This window comes from Ranitomeya variabilis, chromosome 1 (assembly GCF_051348905.1).
Source record: "Ranitomeya variabilis isolate aRanVar5 chromosome 1, aRanVar5.hap1, whole genome shotgun sequence".
Lineage (NCBI taxonomy): Eukaryota > Metazoa > Chordata > Amphibia > Anura > Dendrobatidae > Ranitomeya > Ranitomeya variabilis.
This window is the reverse complement of record NC_135232.1, coordinates 16,650,627-16,668,510: the sequence shown is the minus strand read 5'-3', so window position 1 is coordinate 16,668,510 and position 17,884 is coordinate 16,650,627. Positions and strand designations below refer to the sequence as shown.

The 17,884-nt window shown below is 48.4% G+C and overlaps 2 protein-coding genes across 3 annotated transcripts in view; both read right to left on the bottom strand.

Moving 5' to 3' along the window:
* The window catches only part of LOC143793566 (gastrula zinc finger protein XlCGF66.1-like), a 56,372-nt gene that overhangs the window by 19,781 nt on the left and 18,707 nt on the right, over positions 1-17,884 (bottom strand). The window contains exons 2-7 of one of the 2 annotated variants that reach the window (XM_077280640.1): positions 17,366-17,507; positions 16,869-17,048; positions 8,970-9,093; positions 6,434-6,531; positions 6,277-6,355; positions 2,227-2,424 (exon numbers count right to left, since the gene is read on the bottom strand). In XM_077280640.1, the coding sequence (XP_077136755.1) occupies positions 2,227-2,424; positions 6,277-6,355; positions 6,434-6,531; positions 8,970-9,093; positions 16,869-17,048; positions 17,366-17,455 (769 nt within the window). In that variant the 5' untranslated portion in view covers positions 17,456-17,507. Of the gene's footprint in view, positions 1-2,226; positions 2,425-6,276; positions 6,356-6,433; positions 6,532-8,969; positions 9,094-16,868; positions 17,172-17,365; positions 17,508-17,884 lie in introns of those variants that run through there. The other variant, XM_077280639.1, reaches the window with a different exon arrangement.
* Positions 1-17,884, bottom strand: part of LOC143793494 (oocyte zinc finger protein XlCOF8.4-like) — a 159,873-nt gene that overhangs the window by 136,288 nt on the left and 5,701 nt on the right. The window lies entirely within an intron of this gene.

Below are 17,884 nucleotides of genomic sequence, written 5' to 3'. Positions count from 1 at the left end.
TCCAATCCATACAAATAGCCTGAGTCATGGCCCCCTCCAAAGAACTGGGTGGCTGACGGAGAGCCAGAGTGTCCTTAAGATGATCTGACAGTCAATTTCTAAACTGGCAGAGTTGTTCCAGGACACTTTGGTGGACCACCATCTAAACTCTCAGCAATACCATTTGGCAGCGAGTCTACCCTGGGAGAGACCCATGATCACGTCCTCTGCCACCCTGACCCGGTCTGGTTCATCAAAAATCAGTCCTAAAGCCTCAAAAAACCTGTCCATAGGTACACGTTCAGGGGCAGTGTCAGGTAACAAAAAACCCAAGACTGAGGACCCTCCCGGAATAACTAAATAATTATCCCTATCCGTTGACTCTCATCCCCAGAGGAACTAAGGGAGAGAAGCAGCTTACAACTCTCCCTGAATGTATAGAACTTCTCCTTCCCCCGTAAAAAGTATCTGAAAGCCTGACCGTAGGTTCAGAAGAGTGGAGCAATCTTTAGATTTTTTTTCACCACTTAAATAAAAGAGAACCTAGACATGTTTGGTCTCTGCAAACTCATAATGACCAGGAGGATCATAGTGGCGGGGCAATTTTAGCATTTAGGGAACATGGTAAAAAACAAAGAAATCCAAAAAGCAATTGGTGAATTGCACTTTTTTATATTTTCTCCCATTTTCCAGTACACAATATGGTAAAACCGATGATGTAGTTCAAAAGTAAAACTCATCTTACAAATAACAATCCCTCACATGGACATGTTGCCCAAGAAAATAAAAAAGTTATGGCTCTGGGAGGACAAGGAGCAAAAAATGGAAATGCTAAAACGAAAAACTCCAAGCTCTTGAAGGGGTTACAAATGAATCCCCTCCCCCCCCCCCCCCAAAAAAAAAAAAAAACTGTTTTGGGCCCAAATTTTTCATTTTCACAAAGGAAAAATCGGTAAAAATGACCACATAATTTGTTACACAATTTCTGCTCAATGTGACAATACCCCATATGTGTCTGTACAGTACTGCTTAGCCACATGGTGAGACTCGGGAGGGAAGAAGAGCTATTTGACTCTTTGAGAACAAATTTTTGTAGAATAGTTTGCGGACTCCATATACAGAGCCCCTAAGTGGCAGAAGAAGAGAATTCCCTCTCAATTGACCCCATTTTGAAAATTACACCACTCTGGGAATTTATCTACAGGTGTGGTGACGATTTTGACTCCATGTGTGATTTCCAGAAACGAGAAGCAATGGATGTTGCTAAATGAAAATATGTCACTGTAGTGTCCCGTACATTCTAGTACTCTGTACACTATAGTGCCCAGTACGTTGTGGTGCCCAGTACGTTGTGGTGCCCATTACATTGCAGCACACGTAGAATATGCCCAGCTCATGATTCTGGAGACATGCACCCTGTAAATTACGTGGGGCTCCTCCCTTACAGTAATGCCAAACATGTGGATACTAACTGTGGTTTAGGCACACTGTGGGGCTCAGGAGGAGGGGTACATTTTGCTGGATTTCTGTTGATGGGAGCCACATCACTTTTCCAGAGCCTTTGTGCTACCAGTAATGTGGACACCCCCAATATTTCTGTTAAGAAACGAGGAACCTGAGTGGAAATTTGTTTTTGTGCCTTGAGCATTTATCCTGTGAGGCTCTACGCTGAGCACTTACATCGGGGTTTCCATCTAAATCTACAAAATATGTAATTCAGATGACATCCCCGAGAGATCCATTCACTATAATGAGGAAGCAGAGTTACTGTGGACTCAGATAAGTGGTGTCTTTCTTTTCAAAGGTGCACAACACTGGTCGACCGTGCATTTATACAAGCCTAGAAAGATAGACATCGTCACATCATAGGACAGACAGTGTCCACAGTGCCTTCATCTGCCTCAGTGTCAGTAATCTTCTGGCGGAAGTTCTGTCTGAATCACAAGCTCAGGTCATTTATATGGCAGCAAGAAACTTGTGTAAGAAAATATGTAAGTAAAAATAGAAGTAATATTAAAAAAGGTATCATCAGGAAAATTAAACATGTGCTTTCTAAATCATTAAGAAGATGTGAAGACGGCCCCATTATTCATTGGTGCACCACCAGACTCTGTACAGGAGCAGCCGCGCCATCACCGGACGTTTCTGCTGTGATGTGGACAGCGGACAAAGCCTCACTGCATCAGAGACTTTTAAACGATATCACACACCGGTCATCATCGTCACATGCCAGCCATTATTACACACCTGTGGAAACATCTACTGGAATCTCCTCCTTCCCGTCACTCACACACGGTCGAAATGTCTCCCCATATACAGATCTGGTACAGAGCTCAGCGCCATCTACCTGATGATCCTCCAGGATACTGTGATTCTCCTGTGGACAATTCAGGGAATACAGAGGACGGGGAGATTTCGCTGGTGGATTTCTTTCCATGACTCCATCTGTAGGAAATACACAGTGACAGAATACAATGGCATATAAAAGTTTGGGCACTCCTGGGCAAAATTACTGTTATTGTGAACAGTTAAGCAAGTTGAAGATTAAATGTTCTCTAAAAGCCCTAAAACTAAAAATTACACATTTCCTTTGTATTTTAGGCAAAAACACCAAGGTTAATTACAGGCAGCCGTTTTTTCTGGAACCCATAACAGCACACCTGAGAGAGGGATCCTCCCAGCCAGGACAGGAAACCTACTGAAAATAAAAGGGCAGTACCTCTCCCTCGCTTCAGTTGGGTTACAGAGCATGAGAGGCCCTCCGGTTACTTTCACATGGCAAACCAACACCACATTATATCAACAAAAAAAGCACCCAAACTACAACTCTGGCAAAAATTAAGAGACCACTGCAAAATGTTCAGTTTCTCTGATTTTTCTCTTTATAGGTACAGTATATTTTTGAGTAAAATGTAAATTGTTGTTTTATTCTATAAACTTCTGACAACATGTCTCTGAATTTCCAAGCAACAAATTGAGTATTTTTTTTCTGACAAAGAAAAATGGTTAAAATAAAAAAAAACAGTGCTTTCAGACCTCAAATAATGCAAAGAAAACAAGTTCATAATCATTTAGAAACAACAATACTAATGTTTTAACTCGGGAAGAGTTCAGAAATCAATATTTTGTGGAATAACCATGATTTTTAATCACAGCTTTCATGCGTCTTGGCAGCTTTCCACCAGTCTTTCACACTGCTCCTGGTACAATAATGTCAGCAGTTCTTCTTTGTTGGATGGCTTGTGACTATCCATCATCCTCTTGATTACTTTCTAGAGGTTTTCAATGGGGCTCAGGTCTGGAGATTGTGCTGCCCATGACAGGGTTTTGATGTAGTGGTCTCTTAATTTTTGCCAGAGCTGTATAGTGCACACCGAAGGAGTGAGAAGGGGGGGGGGGGGAAATATACAGGTGCTGTCATGGGTTCTGAAGAAAATGGCTACCGGTAAGTAACCTGAGTATTTTCCCTTCACCCATGACAGCACACCTGAGAGAGTTTTGGAAAATGAAAAAAAACACCATAGGGAGGGACCACCGCTTGTAGCACCCTTCTACCAAAGGTTAGATCAGCTGAGAAGGACAGTTTCAGTCTGTAGTGCTTAAAGAAAGTAGGTGGTGAGGACCAGGTAGCGGCCTTACAGATCTGATCAATCAATACCTCTGCCTTTTCTGGTGTAGTGAGCCTTAATGCCTTCTGGAACCGGAGCCCCACTCGCAGAGTAGGATAAGCTAATGGCCTCCGTGATCCATCTGGCAATGGTACCCTTAGATGCCCAGTATCTCTTTCTGCTACCCTGGAAGGTTACAAATAGGGACTGATCTTTCCTCCATTGACTAGTTATGGACATGAATTCCAACATGGACCTCCACACGTCTAAAGTATGGAATTTTTCCTCCCCTGGATTTTAAGGGTTATCACAGAACGAGGGCAAGGGGATCTCCTGGCTCCTATCAAATTTAAGAATTACTTTGGGGAGATAGGCCGGATCTGGTCTTAAAACCACCTTGTCTTCAAACACTTGCGTGTATGGGGGGCAGACAGGGCTTGTATGTTACTCACCCCATGGGCTGATGTTAAGGTCACTAGCAACACTATTTAAGAGTGAGGAATTTTGCAGATACTTCCTGAAAGGGCTCGAAAGGTTCCCTAGTTAGTGCCTCTAAAACTAGGCTCAGGTCCCATGGTGGAATTTTTGGAACTATAACCGGTCTAGATCTACTACAGGATTTAATGAATCAGGACACCCATCTATTGGATGCTAGGTTGCAATTATACAAGGCACCCAATGCCGACACCTGTGCCTTGAGAGCATTAGCTGCTAACCCTAGTTGCAACCCCAACTGTAGAAATTCTAGAGTAGCCCCTACCAGAGCTTCATCCGCCCACAGGTTGCCCTAAGAACTCCAGGAATTTCTTCCATGTTCTACCTTAGGTCTTTGATGCAATCGGTTTCCTACTCTTCAACAGGGTGGAGACTAGCCCTGGTGAGAACCCTTGCCGACTCATAAAGTCCTCTCAAATTCCATGCTGCCAGATGGAAACCCTTCACTTGAGAGTGGCACACTGGTTCCTGGGTAGTCAGGTCCAGGATCTCTAGTAGAATCCATGGATCGGTAACCGACATCCACCTTAGAAGGGAGAACCATGGTCTCCTCAGCAAAAATGGAGCAATGAGAATTACTCTCTCCTGATCTTCTCTGATCTTTCTCACGACTGCTGGAATCATTGCTATCAGGGGAAATGCATAGGCCATGCTGAACTTCCAAGGTATTTGAAGGGCATCTAAAGCAAATGGATTTTCTCTTGGATTTATGGAGCAGAAGTTCCTCACTTTCCTGTTGTATAAACTGGCAAACAGGTCTGTCTCTGTCGTGCCCCAAGCCTGCACTATTTAATGGAACACTCGAGGGTTTAGGGACCATTTTCCTTGTCTCAGTTTCTTGTGACTCAGGAAGTCTGTTTTCGTGTTTTCTATACCCCTTATGTGAAGAGCCGTGAGAGATAGCAAGTGTTGTTCTGCTAGCTGCAACAGGATGCTGGCTGCCCCCATAAGGGTATAGGACCTTGTTCCCCCTTGGTGGTTGAAACAAGCCACCACAGCATGATTGTGCGACATGACCTGGGCGTGGCGACCCTGAAGGAAGGGAAGAAAGTATCTTAAGGCCTTTTCCACAGCCCACAGCTACTTCACGTTTGAACCCTGATCCTCTTCTAGAGACCAGGTTCCCTGCACTGACTGGGACCTTAGATGTGCTCCCCATCCAGTACCGCTTGCATCTGTCGTGATCACATCCTCCACCTGCCTCAGCTACTGGACCCCTGACGCCAGATGCTCTCTCACTGTCCACCAGGCAAGGAAGTCTCTTATTGCTAAGGAAAGATCTACTTTTCCTTCTAAATGCCGTTTTAACGACCATTGTGCCGACAGCACATCCCACTGTAGCTGCCTTAGGTGAAATTGAGCCCATCCCACTGACGGTATACAGGATGTTAGGGATCCTAGCAAGGACATTGTCTTTCTCAGTGTCATTGTGGGCTGCTGTATTGCTGACAGTGCCAGTCCCATTATTTTATTTTGTTCTCTGGTAGGAGACAGAGCTGGCGCTCGGAGTCCAGAACCAACCACAGGAAGGATTGTATTTTTTCCGGTGTTAGCCTTGACTTGAAGGTATTTCCCACCCAGCCTAGCTCCTTTAGGATCATAGTCACTTCCCTCACTTGTTCTACACAGTGATCTTCCGACCTCCCTACTATAAGGAAGGGGATGATAACAATGTCCCGAGAACGAAGGTAGGACATCACCTCTGACATCACCTTTCTAAACACCCTTGGAGTTACTGACAGACCGAATGGGAGGGCTGCATACTGGTAGTGCCTGACCTATTCCTGGACATGTAGAGCCACCCTTAGGAACTTTTGATGGTCCTGATGGATTGGGATGTGGTAATAAGTATCTTTTAAGTCTATGACCGTCATGAAGCAGTCTTGGAACAACAGTTTTATAGCCATGTTTACTAATTCCATCTTGAAAGAGCAATTCATGACCCATCATTTGAGCTTCCTCAGGTTGATGATAGTTCTCAGAGAACATAATACACAAACAAAGTGTATCAATTTAACTTTAGGCCTTTTAGAGATCATGTCATCTTCAACTTGCTTAACTGTTCACAATAAGAATAATTTTGACCAGGGGTGCCCAAACTTTGTACATGCCACTGTAGATTGTGTCATGTGATAAGATGATGGGAGTAGTAGTAGGTGACCACAGAACAGACATGACAGTCTCCCCTCCTCACCCTGCTGATCGGCCCATATTGCGATCGCCTCTTGTCCTCCATGTATAACCTCAACCTGAATATCAATCAGATCTTCACCCTAAAAAGAAAAATGTAAGATGAGCTCAGGTCCCATCACTTCATGGTCAGATGTTGTGGGGGCTTCAGTGTCATCTACCTGATGATCCTCCGGGATGTTGTGATTCTCCTCCGGACAGTCCTGGGGATACAGAGGACGGGGACATCTCTCTGGTGGATTTCTCCTCCTGGATCCATCTGTGGAGACACACAGACTGAATACATGACCTGCCGCGTATCTGTCTATATATCAGACACGTCTCTCAGAACCGGTAATTCTAGGTTTATGTATCAGGGACTAAATTGCATTGTTGTGGTCCTCACCACTGGTCCTGAGGTCCCAGATTTGTCTCTTGTGGATGCTGATAAAGTTTAGCATAGACAAAAAAAAGTCCTATTTCTAAGAATGAGGTTTCAGCATGAAAAAACGCTTAAAAAAATAATACTTGCGTTTTTGGTGCATTTTGCAGCGTTTTTTCATCACCCACTCAAGTCAATGGGTCAAAAACACTGAAAAAATGCTGAAAGAAGTGACCTGCTCTATGTCCAAGAAACCATGCAAAGCACAAAATACTGATGACAAATAAAGCTGTGTGCACGAGATTTCTGAAACGTCATAGACATAGCTGGTACTGTAAAACGCAGCTGAAAATTAGCTTAAAAAAGCAGCAAAACGCCCAGTGTGAACATAGCCTAAGAGGAGAGAACCTGCCGTCCTCCTATTAAAAGACGAGTTACTGCGTTTTTATTCCTCTTTAACTAGAGAAAAATCTCAACATTCGCCTCGATATAAACACTAAAATAGGCAGAAAGTGCGCGGAAAGATGGGAGTCTGACTCTGAAGGAGAAAAAAAGTGCACATGTATGACTAACGGTCACAGCGCTCGGGAAGACGGTGTTGTGGGGAGCCCCCGGTACGCAGAGGCTAGTGATTATCAATGTGTAATACGAGAGGACACTAGAGAGCAGACGCCGGGGTCATGGGCGCTTACTGATGTACACGGGGAACCAAGGAGAGATTGTCTGGTCAGAGTCCACAGAAAAGCCCCATAATACATATTCTACTGAAGAAACAACCCTTTACGGGAGACTTACACTGATTATTACCAGCATTGTGCGGCCCGATGTCCCTGCAGGGCCAACACCTGCGTCACCAGCCCACTTATATCGCTCTCCTCAGACCCCATGAAGAGGAAGAGCGGATGTCTCTTTAACCCCTTCCTGTTATCTGGTCTTCATACATGGAGGACGCCAGGTGCGTGTCTGTGGAGTGAGCTCTGATTGCTGCCATTTAACCACTTCACTGCTGCCGACAGCCTGACAGTGCCATTTAAAGGGAACCTGTCTTATAATAATGCTAATAGACTGCAGATATGGGGTAATCTGCATGCAAGATAACAGAATTTTTAACTTGTCGGTGTCAGCACTGACAGCCCCACTGCCGGGAGGAAATGAATCTTATTCCACCTGGCAGTGTTCAGCTTTCAGTCAGAGTTTCAGCAGCTGCAGCTACAGTCAACGTTAAGTGTATTGAGAGCGGCAATTTCCGCGCCCCCGGCACTGACTGACAGCCGGCTCCGCATTATGGCTCAGCTTTAGAGCCGGCTGTCAGTCACTGCTGGGGCGCAGATTCCGCCGCTGCTCACTATATACTGAGGAGTCACTGAAGCCGCACCGACCGCACCTCTATGGCTGGAAGCCGAAAGCTGCCGGGGAATAAAGTTAACTTCCTCCAGGCAGAGGGGCTCTCAGTGCAGGGGCCGGGCAAGTTTAAACTATTTTTAACCTACAGGTTAACCCCATGTCTGAAAGTTAATGTTATTTTACATGACAGGTTCCCTTTATGTGGATGGGTGCTCTAGTCCCCTGCGTGGTGATCTGACCTTCTCCTCCAGTACGGAGAGTTCTGGCTTCTACACCTGCAGAGCGAGTGGTGAATAGACGCGGAGGCTGGAGAACGGATGGAAAGCCTCCATGTCAGACTGACGGGTGATCGGCTCCACCACGTCCCATCTTTATGTCAGGACAGCGACTCGTGTCTCCAGGTCTGAGGGACGGTCCGGTGCCGATATTTATCCAGGACTTTGTGCACAGAACGGAGAAAGGGATTTGTCACAAAAAAAGAGAAAGAGAATGAAGGAGAAGTCCAAGGAAGGAGACAAGTGTCAGCCAAGAGGGAGGAGCCGGACACTGACCACGACTGATGACGACATTGAGCCTGCACCGATTCTGAGGGATGGACGAGCGACAGCGAATTAGGTGGAAAATCACCCGTAAAGTAACCCCGACTCTGTTGAATATGAATCCATGACAGACTTAGGGACCGAAAGAACTCACAGGAGAGAACGGACAGAAGGACGGGACATCTGCAGACAAAATGTGACCGATGCTCTAAGGAAGGAGAAAGTTTCTGAAAGAAGCCGCCGAGGACGAAGACTCAAGACTGATGAAGACGACAGCGGAGAAACCGCGACTCACAGATCAGAAGAAAATAATCAGGGAAATGAAATCTGTTGTCAGACGGAGAAAACGTAGAGAAAACCAGAGCAAGTCTGGAGGAAAATCATCTATTATAGGACGACGCCGGAGAGACGTCATCACATCCACCGGAGCCAACAAGGAGCCTCGCTTCTCACCTCGTGGTGTAAGAGGCCGGAGCTCCTCCATCATCACGTCCTGGTACCGATCCTGGTGTCCTTCTAGATACTCCCACTCCTCCATGGAGAGATAGATAGCGACGTCCTGACACCTTATAGGAACCTGACAACAGCGACACCGTCATCACCCAGAATCCTCCAGTGCTGTATAATGTCCCAGCAGTCACCTCTCCGCTCATCACCCAGAATCCTCCAGTGCCGTCCTGTATAATGTCCCAGCAGTCACCTCTCTGCTCATCACCCAGAATCCTACAGTGCCATTCTGTATAATGTCCCAGCAGTCACCTCTCCGCTCATCGCCCAGAATCCCCCGGTGCCATCCAGTATAATGTCCCAGAAGTCACCTCTCCAGTCATCACCCAGAATCCTCCAGTGCCATCCTGTATAATGTCCCAGCAGTCTCTTCTCCGTTCATCACCCAGAATCCTCCAGTGACATCCTGTATGATGTCCCAGCAGTCATCTCTTCGGTCACCTCCCTGAATCCTCCAGTGCCATCCAGTATAATGTCCCAACAGTCACCTCTCCAGTCATCACCTAGAATCCTCCAGTGTCATCCAGTATAATGTCCCAACAGTCAACTCTCCAGTGATTATTATTATTATACATTTTTATAGCACCATTTATTCCATGGCGCTTTACATGTGAACGGGGCAAATATAGACAAGTACAATAAACATGAGTAAAACAAGGAATACACAAGTACAGGAGGACAGAGGACCCTGCCTGCGAGGGCTCACAGTCTTAAGGGGATGGGTGAGGATACACTAGGAAAGGATAGAGTTGGTCATGCGGTGGTTCAGCAAACAGAGGATCGCTGCAGGTTGTAGGATTGTCGGAAGAGGTGGGTCTTCAGGTTCCTTTTGAAGGTAGGAGAGAACCTGATGTGTTGGGGTAGAGAGTTCCAGAGTATAGGTGAAGCACGGGAGAAGTCTTGTATGCGATTGTGGGAGGAAGAGATGGGAGAAGAGTAGAGAAGGAGATAATGAGAAGATCGAATTAGTAGGTCGTTGGTCACTTTAGTTAGGGCAGTTTGAGTTGAGTGATGTGGCCGGAAGCCAGATTGTAACCGGTCAAAGAGGGAGCCGGAGGAGAGGTGGGAGGACAGATCAAGATGGATGTGTTGCTCCAGTGGTTTGGAGGCATAAGGGAGAAGGGATATTGGGCGATAGCTGGACACAGAGGATGGGTCGAGGGAGGGTTTTTTGAGGATAGGTGTGATTGATGCATGTTGGAAGGATGAGGGGAAGACACTGTTTGTAAGTGAGAGGTTGAAGCGTTTTGTTAGGGTTGGGATGAAGACTTTGGTGAGGTTAGGGATGAGGTGGGAGCGGGTAAAGCGTGTAAGTGATGAGATGGGATCTTGACAGAAGGGCGGAGAGCTGATCTTCTGTCATGGTGGAGAAGCTGGCTTTGGAAGAACAGGGATGAGCAGTCAAGAGGAGGTGCATTGGGGGCGGAGAGCCAAAGCTTTGTCTGATGTTATTGATCTTCTGCGTAAAGAAAGAGGCAAAGTCTTCAGCAGAAATGAGAGGAGAGGGAGGTGCTGGAGAACGGAGTAGAGAATTGAAATTGTTTAAGAGCTGTTTAGGATTGTGAGTCAGGGAGGATATGAGAGATGAGAAGTAGGTTTGCTTTGAGGCAGTGAGAGTGGACTGGAAGCTGGTGAGGTACTGCTTATATGCGATAAAGTGCTCAGCAGAATGAGATCTCTTCCATCTCCTCTCAGCGACCCCGGAAGCCTGTCTCAGTTCTTTAATCAGGCTGGTCAGCCAGGGCTGCCTGATGACTGTACGAGTTTTGCTATGTGTGAGCGGGGAGACCGAATCAAGTTTTGCTGTTATTGTGGTGTTATAAAAAGTGGCAGCAGCATCTGTGTCATGGAAGGAAGCTATGTCTGTAAGAGGGAGAAGGGACTCAGAGATTGAGTGGAAATTTAGGTGTTTGAGATTTCTGCGAGGGTGAGTGAGTTTGTGGAGTGGGGGTTTCGCACTAGTAGAGGAGAGGGAAGAGAATGTCAGTAGGTTGTGGTCAGACAGGGGGAGGGGTGAGTTAGTGAGATTAGTAAGGGAACAGAGGCGGGTGAAGATGAGGTCCAGTGTGTGGCCAACTTTGTGGGTGGCTCAGGAGCATCATTGAGTGAGACCAAAGGAGGCAGTGAGCGATAAAAGTTTAGAGGCAGCAGGGGTGTAAGAGTCAATGGGGATATTGAAGTCACCCATGATGATAGTGGGGATGTCAGCTGAGAGGAAATGAAGTAGCCAGGTGGTGAAGTGGTCAAGAAAGGTGGAGATGGCTAGTTCTGGGGGGTGGTAAATGACAGCTAGCTTGAGGTTGGAGGGGGAGTAGATGCGGACGGATTTAACCTCAAACAAGGTTAGAGTAGTGAAGGGTGGTAGTGGAATTGGGGTAAAGGAGCTTGTTTCGGACAGGAGCAAGCCAACTCCTCCACCACGTTTGCTGGTGGGGTGAGGGGTGTGAGACAGATTGAGTCCGCCATAAGAAAGTGCAGCTGGAGAGGCTGAGTCAGAGGGGGTGAGTCAGTGTTCAGTGATTTCGAGGAAGGAGAGTTTGTTAGTGATAAAGAGGTCATGGATAAATGACAGTTTGTTGCAGACAGAGCGTGCGTTCCATAGTGCTCCAGGTAGGGGGAGCGGGGGCTGGATGAATGGGTATGAGGTTATCGTGGTTGCGAAGACGTGTAGAGGATTGTGGCAGGTGGTTATAAATGAGTGTGGGGATGTGTTGAGGAGGGCCACAATTAGGGGATACGTCGCCAGCAATGAGGAGCAGTAGACAGAGCGCTAGAAGTTGGGAGCAGGATAGGACATGATGTGGCCGTGTGTGTCTGGAGAAAGATGATTATATGTGGAGGAACAGTTCTGTGGAGGAGGTGAGGTGGCTGGGGAGGATGGAGGGAGAAATGACTAGTTCCTTACTGGGTGGAGAGATTACAGGAGATAGGAAGAAATAAAGTAGTATAGGGGTTAATGTAAAAAGAAAAATAAATATTATAGTAGTTTTCTATTCCTTTACCTACCAGTCAATTCCAGTCCAATTCTAGTCTAATCCAGAGTAAATAGAAATCAGTAATTTGAAAGATGGTCAGACTCATGGCTTTGAATTTGTGTGCACCTAAGGGCTCCCTGCTGAGAGGGGATGTGGGCCTGTGTGTCCAGAGCACATATTCACAGTTAAGCCAGGTCATAAAGAGGAGGAGGGGTTAGATTGACCATTCAGGTATGCAAGGGAGATGCAAGAGGAAAGAAGTACGTATGGATAGAAAATAACATCATCACCCAAAATCCTCCTGTGCCGTCCTGTATAATGTCCCAGCTGTCACCTGTCCGCTTATCACTCAGAATCCTCCAGTGCCGTCCTGTATAATGTCCAAGCAGCCACCTCTCCGGTCATCACCCAGAATCCTCCAGTCCTGTATAATGTCCCAGCAGTCACCACCCAGAATCCTCCTTTGCCATCCTGTATAATGTCCCAGCAGTCACCTCTCCGCTCATCACCCAGAATCCTCCAGTGCTGTCCTGTATAATGTCCCAGCAGTCACCTCTCCGCTCATCACCCAGAATCCTCCAGTGCCGTCCTGTATAATGTCCTAGTAGTCACCTCTCCGCTCATCACCCAGAATCCTCCAGTGCCGTCCTGTATAATGTCCCAGCAGTCACCTCTCCGCTCATCACCCAGAATCCTCCAGTGCTGTATAATGTCCCAGCAGTCACCTCTCCGCTCATCACCCAGAATCCTCCAGTCCTGTATAATGTCCCAGCAGTCACCTCTCCGCTCATCACCCAGAATCCTCCAGTGCTGTATAATGTCCCACCAGTCACCTCTCCGCTCATCACCCAGAATCCTCCAGTCCTGTATAATGTCCCAGCAGTCACCTCTCCGCTCATCACCCAGAATCCTCCAGTGCTGTATGTCCCAGCAGTCACCTCTCCGCTCATCACCCAGAATCATCCAGTGCTGTATAATGTCCCATCAGTCACCTCTCCGCTCATCACTCAGAATCCTCCAGTGCTGTATAATGTCCCAGCAGTCACCTCTCCGCTCATCACCCAGAATCCTCCAGTGCCGTCCTGTATAATATCCCAGCAGTCACCTCTCCGCTCATCACCCAGAATCCTCCAGTGCTGTCCTGTATAATGTCCCAGCAGTCACCTCTCCGCTCATCACCCAGAATCCTCCAGTGCCGTCCTGTATAATGTCCCAGCAGTCACCTCTCCGCTCATCACCCAGAATCCTCCAGTGCCTTCCTGTATAATGTCCCAGCAGTCACCTGTCCGCTTATCACTCAGAATCCTCCAGTGCCGTCCTGTATAATGTCCAAGCAGCCACCTCTCCGGTCATCACCCAGAATCCTCCAGTCCTGTATAATGTCCCAGCAGTCACCACCCAGAATCCTCCTTTGCCATCCTGTATAATGTCCCAGCAGTCACCTCTCCGCTCATCACCCAGAATCCTCCAGTGCTGTCCTGTATAATGTCCCAGCAGTCACCTCTCCGCTCATCACCCAGAATCCTCCAGTGCTGTATAATGTCCCAGCAGTCACCTCTCCGCTCATCACCCAGAATCCTCCAGTGCCGTCCTGTATAATGTCCCAGTAGTCACCTCTCCGCTCATCACCCAGAATCCTCCAGTGCCGTCCTGTATAATGTCCCAGCAGTAATCTCTCCGCTCATCACCCAGAATCCTCCAGTGCTGTATAATGTCCCAGCAGTCACCTCTCCGCTCATCACCCAGAATCCTCCAGTCCTGTATAATGTCCCAGCAGTCACCTCTCCGCTCATCACCCAGAATCCTCCAGTGCTGTATAATGTCCCAGCAGTCACCTCTCCGCTCATCACCCAGAATCCTCCAGTCCTGTATAATGTCCCAGCAGTCACCTCTCCGCTCATCACCCAGAATCCTCCAGTGCTGTATAATGTCCCAGCAGTCACCTCTCCGCTCATCACCCAGAATCCTCCAGTCCTGTATAATGTCCCAGCAGTCACCTCTCCGGTCATCACCCAGAATCCTCCAGTGCTGTATAATGTCCCAGCAGTCACCTCTCCGCTCATCACCCAGAATCCTCCAGTCCTGTATAATGTCCCAGCAGTCACCTCTCCGGTCATCACCCAGAATCCTCCAGTGCTGTATAATGTCCCAGCAGTCACCTCTCCGCTCATCACCCAGAATCCTCCAGTCCTGTATAATGTCCCAGCAGTCACCTCTCCGCTCATCACCCAGAATCATCCAGTGCTGTATAATGTCCCAGCAGTCACCTCTCCGCTCATCACTCAGAATCCTCCAGTGCTGTATAATGTCCCAGCAGTCACCTCTCCGCTCATCACCCAGAATCCTCCAGTGCCGTCCTGTATAATATCCCAGCAGTCACCTCTCCGCTCATCACCCAGAATCCTCCAGTGCTGTCCTGTATAATGTCCCAGCAGTCACCTCTCCGCTCATCACCCAGAATCCTCCAGTGCCGTCCTGTATAATGTCCCAGCAGTCACCTGTCCGCTCATCACCCAGAATCATCCAGTGCTGTATAATGTCCCAGCAGTCACCTCTCCGCTCATCACTCAGAATCCTCCAGTGCTGTATAATGTCCCAGCAGTCACCTCTCCGCTCATCACCCAGAATCCTCCAGTGCCGTCCTGTATAATATCCCAGCAGTCACCTCTCCGCTCATCACCCAGAATCCTCCAGTGCTGTCCTGTATAATGTCCCAGCAGTCACCTCTCCGCTCATCACCCAGAATCCTCCAGTGCCTTCCTGTATAATGTCCCAGCAGTCACCTGTCCGCTCATCACCCAGAATCCTCCATTGCTGTATAATGTCCCAGCAGTCACCTCTCCGCTCATCACCCAGAATCCTCCAGTGCCGTCCTGTATAATGTCCCAGTAGTCACCTCTCCGCTCATCACCCAGAATCCTCCAGTCCTGTATAATGTCCCAGCAGTCACCTCTCCGCTCATCACCCAGAATCCTCCAGTGCTGTATAATGTCCCAGCAGTCACCTCTCCCCTCATCACCCAGAATCCTCCAGTCCTGTATAATGTCCCAGCAGTCACCTCTCCGCTCATCACCCAGAATCATCCAGTGCTGTATAATGTTTCAGCAGTCACCTCTCCCCTCATCACCCAGAATCCTCCAGTGCTGTATAATGTCCCAGCAGTCACCTCTCCGCTCATCACCCAGAATCCTCCAGTCCTGTATAATGTCCCAGCAGTCACCTCTCCGCTCATCACCCAGAATCCTCCAGTGCTGTATAATGTCCCAGCAGTCACCTCTCCGCTCATCACCCAGAATCCTCCAGTCCTGTATAATGTCCCAGCAGTCACCTCTCCGCTCATCACCCAGAATCCTCCAGTGCTGTATAATGTCCCAGCAGTCACCTGTCCGCTCATCACCCAGAATCCTCCAGTCCTGTATAATGTCCCAGCAGTCACCTCTCCGGTCATCACCCAGAATCCTCCAGTGCTGTATAATGTCCCAGCAGTCACCTCTCCGCTCATCACCCAGAATCCTCCAGTGCTGTATAATGTCCCAGCAGTCACCTCTCCGCTCATCACCCAGAATCCTCCAGTCCTGTATAATGTCCCAGCAGTCACCTCTCCGGTCATCACCCAGAATCCTCCAGTGCTGTATAATGTCCCAGCAGTCACCTCTCCGCTCATCACCCAGAATCCTCCAGTCCTGTATAATGTCCCAGCAGTCACCTCTCCGCTCATCACCCAGAATCATCCAGTGCTGTATAATGTCCCAGCAGTCACCTCTCCGCTCATCACTCAGAATCCTCCAGTGCTGTATAATGTCCCAGCAGTCACCTCTCCGCTCATCACCCAGAATCCTCCAGTGCCGTCCTGTATAATATCCCAGCAGTCACCTCTCCGCTCATCACCCAGAATCCTCCAGTGCTGTCCTGTATAATGTCCCAGCAGTCACCTCTCCGCTCATCACCCAGAATCCTCCAGTGCCGTCCTGTATAATGTCCCAGCAGTCACCTGTCCGCTCATCACCCAGAATCATCCAGTGCTGTATAATGTCCCAGCAGTCACCTCTCCGCTCATCACTCAGAATCCTCCAGTGCTGTATAATGTCCCAGCAGTCACCTCTCCGCTCATCACTCAGAATCCTCCAGTGCTGTATAATGTCCCAGCAGTCACCTCTCCGCTCATCACTCAGAATCCTCCAGTGCTGTATAATATCCCAGCAGTCACCTCTCCGCTCATCACCCAGAATCCTCCAGTGCTGTCCTGTATAATGTCCCAGCAGTCACCTCTCCGCTCATCACCCAGAATCCTCCAGTGCCTTCCTGTATAATGTCCCAGCAGTCACCTCTCCGCTCATCACCCAGAATCCTCCAGTCCTGTATAATGTCCCAGCAGTCACCTCTCCGCTCATCACCCAGAATCCTCCAGTGCTGTATAATGTCCCAGCAGTCACCTCTCCCCTCATCACCCAGAATCCTCCAGTCCTGTATAATGTCCCAGCAGTCACCTCTCCGCTCATCACCCAGAATCATCCAGTGCTGTATAATGTTTCAGCAGTCACCTCTCCCCTCATCACCCAGAATCCTCCAGTCCTGTATAATGTCCCAGCAGTCACCTCTCCGCTCATCACCCAGAATCCTCCAGTGCCGTCCTGTATAATGTCCCAGTAGTCACCTCTCCGCTCATCACCCAGAATCCTCCAGTCCTGTATAATGTCCCAGCAGTCAGCTCTCCGCTCATCACCCAGAATCCTCCAGTCCTGTATAATGTCCCAGCAGTCACCTCTCCGCTCATCACCCAGAATCCTCCAGTCCTGTATAATGTCCCAGCAGTCAGCTCTCCGCTCATCACCCAGAATCCTCCTGTCCTGTATAATCTCCCAGCAGTCACCTCTCCGCTCAGCAGCTCAATCATCTTGTTGCTGAGCTCCAGGATCTTCTTGTTCCTCTCATGTAGCAGGGAGTGCGGGGGAGGCTCTGTGATGGGGCCCGGGCTCCGCCCTCCTGACTCCTGGAGATGGATGATGGGAGTCACACCGTCCCCCGGTGTCTTCCTCACTATTGTGTAATCCTGTGTATGGAGAGAGACACTTAGGGAGAAGAATTCCTTCCCGACTCCAGATCTGACAATCAGTAGAAATCCCGGGATCAATAACAGTCTCCAGTAATCTGGGGCCATAACCGGGAATATTATTCCCCTCCGGACAGACATCCCGGCCCCTCTACAGCTCTTATAGGGAATCCCCATGACAACTCCTCCGGGCAGAGCGCTCCACACAATCACTGCTCTTACAGGAAAGAATCCTTCTCTCTATTCTGGATTTCCTCCTCCCGATGTCGGACTTGTCACAGAACACAATAAAGCTGATAGAAATGTAGAGGAGTTACCTCTCCGCTCAGCAGGGAGATGATCTCCAGGGCGAAGCGGAATAATCTTCTGGTGGTCTCATCCCTGTCCTCGTCCATCCTCGGGGTCATTCAGGAGGAGGAGGGATGAACACTGGATCAGCTGGAGGGATCCTGCCGGCGTCTTCATGATGAAGGAGAAGATGGAAATCACAGGGGACGAGAGAACGACAATCACTAAATTCTGCCAAATATCAACATTTATCAGGAGGAAAAGCCACAAAACTCCACCGCGGCCTCCTCCGCCGATCTGACCGCTCATTATCAGCCTCGTAGGCGGAGGACGGTCACTAACACCGGGCGCTGTCACTGATATAGAGGTGTCTGTGTGGCAAACAATCCTTTGTCTCTAAAATGTATAGATCTGGGTAGAAGCAGTCTGAATTTTGTTTTTCCCAACTTAAATCTCTAATGTAAGAAGCCATTCCCACTTTCCTTATCTCTGTGGTTGTAATAGGCTACTTTCACACTAGCGTCGTACTCGGCCCGTCGCAGAGCGTC